Source organism: Vigna umbellata, chromosome 5 (genome assembly GCF_029865625.1).
Source record: "Vigna umbellata cultivar VRB3 chromosome 5, Vumbellata_1.0, whole genome shotgun sequence".
In the NCBI taxonomy this organism is placed as follows: Eukaryota; Viridiplantae; Streptophyta; class Magnoliopsida; order Fabales; family Fabaceae; genus Vigna; species Vigna umbellata.
This window is the reverse complement of record NC_142169.1, coordinates 61,984,193-61,992,358: the sequence shown is the minus strand read 5'-3', so window position 1 is coordinate 61,992,358 and position 8,166 is coordinate 61,984,193. Positions and strand designations below refer to the sequence as shown.

Here is an 8,166-nt window from a genome sequence, read left to right as displayed (position 1 = left end):
ACAAAGGGATTAAAATTTGATTGATCTTTTGTGAGTTCCTTTCTTATTTATAGATGTCTAGCAACTAGGATATATTGACCATAGAAGTACTTATCTCCCGAATGTTTGGGGACTTCAATCTTGGTATACTAGAATAATGGAAACCACCATCAAAATATATGAGATACATAAAAAATAACTTTCTTCTTAGAGTTTCTCATATAAGTTGGGTCCAAATAAGATAATAATTACCCTCAGAGTTTAAGAAACTAACCTCCCTTGAAGTATGTTGAATTATTGAATCAATCCAATCTCTCAAATCATACGTTTCTCATTAAGGATAGAAAGTCTCTTATTCTCAAGCCATCAAAGAAGTACAGGATTGATGTCTTTATTTGACTTAATCCCTTAAGTGAGATTTTCCCTAAAGGTACAATAACATTCAAAATTGACTAATATTTTGTTAGATTTTTCTTATTTATGTTTGTAATTCCCAAGGAAAAACCTATTTTCTGAGTTTCCGGAAACTTAATTATGTCCAAAAAAATCACCTCCAACCCTAATCTCTTATGTTTTATTTTCTCTTTTTCTCTCCTTCGTTACTCTTTCACGTCATTCCAACTATACCATACAGAGCATTATGTTAAACAAACCTAACTTTACCTCTGTTTTTCTCACATTTTTCTTCTCTTCTTTTCTCACATACATCTTTTCCTTGTTTTATTTCCTTCGCCTTTATAAAACACGTTTTCCTTAGTTGTCTTGTCCCTCCCCCCTCCCTCCCTCCCTCTCTCCCTCTCTCCCTCTCTCTTATACTCCTCCTATCCTTCCTTAGGATAATATTAATTGATTACAATACTTATAGTTTAGTTAATAAGTCAAATATAGGGAGAGTCGTAAATTTGTTCCACTCAAGAGGAATTGATATTGGGTAAAAGGAAAAATCCCAGTACTAAAAAAACCCTTTTTTAAAAAAGTCTACAAGGCAAAAAAAACTTTAAAAAACTTAGTTATGGATTTTTTTTAAACAAAAAATATATTATTTTTTAAAATATACTATTAAACTTTTAATTTAATTAACCAAATCATCAATGATTGATCTTCAACTCAAGCACATCCATCTCGATCTTCAATCTAGTCCAATCCACCTCAAACATCAATAAAATTGGTCTAATACAACCTTTGACCTAAGTCAGACTAACTCGTCCAAATATGGCCAAATTTTGACTGACGCAAATTCAACCAAAATTTGGCATTGACCAAAATTTGGCATTGACCAAAATTTGGCATGTCGAGTTTGGACGAAATTCACCTGAATTTATTTTATTTGGCCCTAGTCAAACTCGACAAAACGATCCTAGTCAAATTTTGGATGCATCAGTTTCGACTGATATTCAACTAAGTCAGCCTCAACTGACATTCAGCCAAATTCTGCTAAATCGGTTTGATCAAAATTCAGTTCAACTCCACCGAGTCGGCACAATACAAATTTGGTTGAATTTGGCTTAGTCAGCACGTCTCAACAATCGACTCACTACAACACTCTCGACCTTTGATCCAAGTTGGCCTGTTTCGACCTTCGGTTCGAGCTTGTCTGTCTCGACCATTGGCCCTAGAAGATTCGTCTCAAAAATTAACATGTCTTGATCTTTGGCTTGTGTTGGCTTGTCTCGAACTTCAACCCAATTAGCCCATCTCGACCATTGGCCTGTGGTAGGCCCTCATGACCTTCAGTTGGGCTAGCCCGTCTTGACCTTTGATATGGACTAGTCCGTCTCCGTCCTCAACTTGAGTTTGCATGCCTCAACCTTCAACCCGAGTGGGCTTGTCTCGACCATTGGCCCAAGTAAGCATATCTCAACAATTGCCCTATCTCAACTTTTGACCCGATTCGACTCGTCTCGACCATCAGTCCACATTGGTTCATATCGATATTCAACCGTGACGAAACTTCTCGACTTTTGACCAAGCCTAACCCCTCTCAACATTCGGCTCGAGTCGGTCTGTCTTAACCTTCAACCTGGGTCTTCTGTCTTGACCTTTGGCGTGGGACGACATGTCTTGGCCTTTGTTTCAAACTAGCATGTATCGACAATCGGTCTAGGCTGAAATGTTTTAACCTCCGGCTTAGGCTTATCTGTATCGACCTTTGGCCTAGGCCAACTAATATTGACCTTTAGCATGGGTTGGCTTGTCTCACCTTCATTTCAAGCTGACTTGTCTCCACCTTCAACTCGGGCCAGCCAATCTCGACCTTCAACAAGAGTTAGCTTGTCTTAGCCTTCTTTACGAGCCAGCCAATATCGACTTTGGTTCAGATGTCTCGACATTCAGCTCAAACCAGCTAGTCTTGACCTTCAACATGGGTTAGCTTGTCTTAGCCTTCTTTTCGAGACGATCCATATTGACCTTTGGTTCGAGCTAGTCCGTCACGACCTTCGGTTCAAGCTACCTATCTCGTCCTTCCGTCTAGGTTAACCTATCTAGACCTTCATCCTAAGTTATCCCGTCACTACCTTCAGCTCGAACCAGTCTGTCTCGACTTTTGTCCCGTGATGATGTGTCTCAACCTTCGTCTTTGGTCGGCCCGTGTTAATCATCGATTTGTGAAACCATGCTCGATCTTTGACTGACTCGACCCACCTTGACTTTCAACCTTGATTAAGACATCCCAACTTTTGGCTCGAACTAGTACTTCTTGACCTTTGACTTGAACTGACTAGTCTCAACCTTCGATTCAACTCGAGTTGTCTCGACCTTTGGTATAGGTTAACCCGAGACTATTCAACTCGAGCCCTTCTTGAGAGAGGACTTTGGGACTTGTGTTTTTTTTTTCACCCTCATTTGGAAGCTCCTTAAAAAGGGGCCTAATTAAGGGTGTGGCAGGACTTGCTCATGAACCATTTGCTAAATGGACACTTCTAACTATAAGCACACCACGTTGTCACTAGCTCCCACCACTTGCCTCTACCAAGCTTCTCGTCCTACGCCCGAATGAGTCGTCTCTCATCATCAATATTAAATATTTATTCCCAAATAGGTTCTCTCCCACCTCACCCAAAATTGCACCTTCCTTTGCCCTTCTGTTCTCTAGGCCTTTTTATTCATTGTTGACTTGGTTACGGTCATGATAGCGCACAGAAGGATAGTAAGATCCGGGCAAAGCACTGGTATCATGTCTTTGGAACATTGTTGTCGGGCATGCACGAAGAACAGAGACGTTTGAAGGATGCTCAGAAGATGTTTGATTATATACATGTGAGAGATTTTGTTTCTCTAGAAAATGTTGTGCTAGGTTCGTCTGGTTAAAAGGGGGAAGGTCATTTCTTTTGCTTTATTTTAAGGAATGAAACAAAAAAATGGATGCATCTATTCTTGTTCTACGGCCTGCACTAATGGATTTATATAGTGTGCTGAAAAATAAGCTGAGACGAATAAGCCAATGTCAAAAATAAAGTGCTCGAGCAAGTTTCTTCATAAATATTAAAAAAAAATCATAAAATAAATTTAACTTGCATATAATGAAAGATAGAAATTTTAACATATTATACCAGTAAACTTCTATAAATTAATTTTAGTCCATAAAATACTAAGTTCAATTTTTTCATATTTTTCTCTTTTACAAGTGTCTCTGATTTTTTTTTTAAACAAAGTAAAAATACTGATGATATTTACCTTCCAAACCAAATGAGAATTACATTCGTTAAATTTTCACAAATTAGAATAAAGAAAATAATTCTTTCAAATATTTTGTATTTTGTTGCTTTATTATTTTGTATCATACCTTCACCAGCATTAAGAATTAAATAGTGGAGAGAATAAATGAATTTCTTGACTCCTTGAGGCCAATTTATTATTATTCCCAACCCATTTTCGACAGTTGCATCTGACCCAGACAAATTCTTCACAACTCTAATATTTGGATAAGGATTTAAATTCTTTTTACCAGGAATATCAACTAGTACAACAAAGACATCAGAAATAATGCATTAACAGATAAAAGTGCAATTTCCACTTCGATCAATAAATTCCACAAACAAGTCCACAACAACATTTTTCCAGAACAGTAAAACAAACAACAGGTCAAACACTTGGAATGAATTTTGTCCTTCGAAAGCAACTCTACATTTTGTCCGCCTCAACAGAAATTATACGAGTAATCAGTACAACCTGAATCGAAAATCATATATACACCTACTGGACAATTCTTAACATCGAACATATCAAGCAGAGTAGTATTTCCATAATTTCATTCCCTAAGCTGCACTCTCATAAAATAAGTGTAAGTTAACTAAAAAAAATGTTCAAACCTAAAAGCTACCCGGGCTTCATACATCAACATCAGAACGCGTCGGGAAATCAATCCCCCTCAGAGCAGGTATGTTTTCTAAATCCTCTTTTGAAAATAATGGAAACAACCACAGGGCCTTCTTAGTGCCAAAAACCTTCAAAAGTATGAAAAAAATCAGATATTGTTCTGACCTGATGTCCACTAAACTATCATCGTTAGATCACTCATCACATTTAAATTTAAAATATTATTCATTTTGGAGTTTGGTGGATCAGTCACAGTTTGCTCCTTTAAAAACACATCAATGTGTTAAGGAAAGAAAGTGTATATAAATTATGTTTAACTTCAACTTTGTACATACCAAAAAAAGTACCTAGTCAAGGACTAAGGGTATTAGGGGTTTTCATAACTTCGTTTCCATTCTCACAGAAGGTACCAATGTACCGACCTCAAATTTACACTGCACTTAAGATATTGCCTACTTTTGAGCTTAGTGGTCTCATCACACTTTTATCCTTAAAAGAAACCTACCAAGTTAAGTAAACAATATCTCAAATGTACTAATTGACCATAACAATATAATATTAACGGACTTCATATCAGAATAATTATGCTATTCACAAGTTATCAATTCAATATAGAAATATACAAGGGATGAACCAAATCATAAAATTAAGAAAGCACGGAGACCAAAAATCATTACATGGTTTACTCGTTAGTAGAAGACTTATTTTCTTGTTAAATTACTGAGTAAAAACCATCACATAATCTCATTATATTTTGGCCATCAAGAGAAGTTATAACCTGTTCGTTTAATTACAAAAGATCATGAGACAAGTAACTCCTCAGCCAAAAACTGTATTTTTATATTAAATTTGATTCAAATTAAGCTTTGGTCCCTTTGGGGAAGGCGGGTTATGAAAAGTCCTTACACCATCCTGGATTAGAAATTTCGGTTCTCCAAAACCGGGAAGGATCTCCACCATCCCTTTTACTCAATTAAAACTATGTTTACAGAACCCTTCAAGAATAAGATTATCTTATGCGACGGGGATGGAAAATACTTGTTACGGGCGAGGGAGACAGAAAGGTGCAAGAAAAAAAACGAATAATTGTACCTTCTCTCTCAAAAACACACCCTTCCTCTTTTTTCTTTTAAAAAAAATTAACTAATAAATCATACATGTACCATTTGCTTCCAAAATTTTCGAGCTAAAGAACGTGTTTGTTTTGCTGTTTTACTATCATTTTCTAATCTTTGCTACTTGAAAACAGATCTTACCTGCTCAAAATTCCTCTTCCAGCCCAGGTCGTACATCCACCTAACTCCTTTTTTCTTTTCATGAACCTAAATCATCATTTTCCAAATAATCTTTTAGATAAAAGAAGGCACAGTGCTGCATGACGATTCAAGAATAAACAATGACAAGATGCTTTCAAATTTGTTCGACAGAGTTAATGGAGCAGGTTTACATCTAGTTAAAGGTCAATGAGACGATAAGGAAGAGATAGATGAATCAATAAGTCATAGGAACAATAACATCTCTCACGTGTGAGGTTTTTCAAGGAAAGATATCGGAAAGATTTAATACCAATCAATAATGAACAGATCAAATAAGAAACCAAATCACCACATTCAACAAAAAAAACTTAAGACAATAGGTTTATGGAATCTTCTATTTATATGTTGTCTATCTTACTCATTTCTAACCAATGCAAGACTTCTCCCGGCTACCTTGAAACATCAAGTACATAACTATCTTATTATAATCATGATTCTGTTCTCTATATCTAAAATAAAACCGTCCAGAGCACTGTTATATGTCAAGTTGCTCAAAAATTGTCATATTTTCCCAAAAATAAGATCTAATTTGGAGTGAATTTTCGGTACACGCATGCGAATGTCTGGGTTGTCATTCTAATAAATAGCCTAGCATAATTCCTATGCCAAGACAACAAGGAATATGCTGGATCTCAGACATAAGGTAAAAACAGCCTCATGCATGAATCACAACACCATTACCATAAGAGTGAAAAGGGAAAATAACAGTGTATTTATTACCTCGACTGAAGTTGTGTTGCTTAACAGAAGAGATATATGCATAACAACGAAACAGAGAAGACTGAGCGCAAAGGCTAAATTAAGAACTGCATCAAGGCACACAATCTGTAAGAAGCATTAACAGTTATGAGAATACTATAAAATCTAGACATGATAACCTAATCTTCTGGAAGCAGAATACATAAACTTACTAGAAGCCAAAAAGATGACGGCAAAGCCCCCGGGAGACAATGAATGATTCTTGTTTCCACCAAAGAATCTGATAAAACTAGGAACCAGAGCTAAGCAATCCAGTGCTGTCTCGAGAAAAGTATACAGCTGTGCATGATAGTAGGGAGAAAAATGTAAGTCGGGCAAAACAAACGCTAGAAGTCTAGAAGTAGCTTCTGACTTAACCCTTTCCAAATTCCACCTGAACTCCCTCTTCTCTTCCAACAGGTCTCACACTGTTCTCAATTTCATCTTTTCTCTAAAATAAAGTATTCTTAATATATCAAATCCCCAAATCTCTCACTTTTTAAATGCACTTCCCAGTTCCCTCCCTCCCACTCTCACCAAAGGAATCAATAATAGACGTTTCGCCATATGTTTCAAAAATTAAATTGAACAGCGTTACTCACTACTTGAACCAACATATCAAATAAAAGGAAGGAGAAAAAATTAATAAAAAAATAAAAGGAAGAAGAGAAATAGATTTACCAAAAATAGGAGAAAGTACTTGTAGTTACGTGCCCCAACACAGTTGACGACCCAAATGCAATGATGATCCATCTTCAGAACACACCTTTGGCCTACAGAGAGGAGAATATGGCATGGTGATGGTGAATAATGGAAGAAAGAAGAGAGCTTGAAAATGAGAGAGTTGCTTACAAATAGAGCAGTGGTGGCATCGCGGTGGCTTGCCATTCTGGCATCGAGAGCAATAGGCGGGAGAGGGCGTTGGCGGTGCTGTCTCCAAATCGAAATCGGAGCGAAGTTGTTGGTGTTGGTGTCTCCAATTGAGAGGGACGGAACCGGGATCGTTGAGTACGACCATGAAGTAGGACCAGGTTAAGAGTATGAGGAGAATGTGAAAGAGGAGGAGAACGAAGAAGGCGGAGAAAAAGGAGGGGAGATGGAGAGGGGAGTGGAAGAGGAGAGGGCCCCAGGTGATTAAAACGACGGCGTAGTAACTGAGGGCGACAATGGCGGCGAACAAGAGGATCATGAAGTAGCCCAGCACTCTGAGGGCAGAGCAGAGCTTAAAGAGGTTTATGTTGCTTCCCATTCTGATTCCTATTCCTATGTTCGGAATTGGAACCCAACCTGAACCCGACAACGGCAACGACCTACTTCTTCGGGCCGGGAACAAGCGCTTCCAGATATCTGAAGCCAGGATTGGATTAACTGAATCGGAATTGAAATTGGAATCGGAATATTGGGGTTTTCTTTCAAGAACACCAACCAAAGACTTCTCACTTCACAAATAACCCAACCCTCTCATCTCAGTCCTTGTCTCAAATACGGGTCGCTCCGCATTCAACCACTAGCAAAATATTTATATTACTTTGAATAACGAATTCTTTATCTATAAATGATTTTTATTTAAAATAACTATTGCTAATTAATATTTTTAATAAAAAAAAGTATAGTCACTTTTCCTATTAATTGTAATTAACACATTAAGATCTTTCTTACTAAAACACATCTAAATTTTAAAATCAATTTTGATATTAAGGAAATGTAATTGGCATTTGAAAATTTATCTTTGGCCCCATTTACTTTGAAACTCATAATTTTTCCTCTTTCGTTTGAATAACTCATAAGTTTTTCATATGATTTTTATGTCAATTTT

At 36.9% G+C, this 8,166-nt stretch overlaps 1 protein-coding gene across 1 annotated transcript; it reads right to left on the bottom strand.

Annotated features, from left to right (window-relative positions):
- Nucleotides 1-3,961: 3,961 nt before the first annotated feature.
- Nucleotides 3,962-7,841, bottom strand: LOC124826278 (DHHC-type zinc finger family protein). The gene is made up of 6 exons (XM_047299065.2): nt 7,203-7,841; nt 7,032-7,123; nt 6,524-6,650; nt 6,333-6,418; nt 5,553-5,618; nt 3,962-4,424 (listed from the first exon to the last, which is right to left on the bottom strand). The coding sequence occupies exons 1-6, from the start codon at nt 7,597-7,599 to the stop codon at nt 4,308-4,310; spliced, it is 885 nt and encodes a 294-aa protein (XP_047155021.1). The 5' UTR covers nt 7,600-7,841; the 3' UTR covers nt 3,962-4,307.
- Between the last annotated feature and the right edge of the window lie 325 nt (nt 7,842-8,166).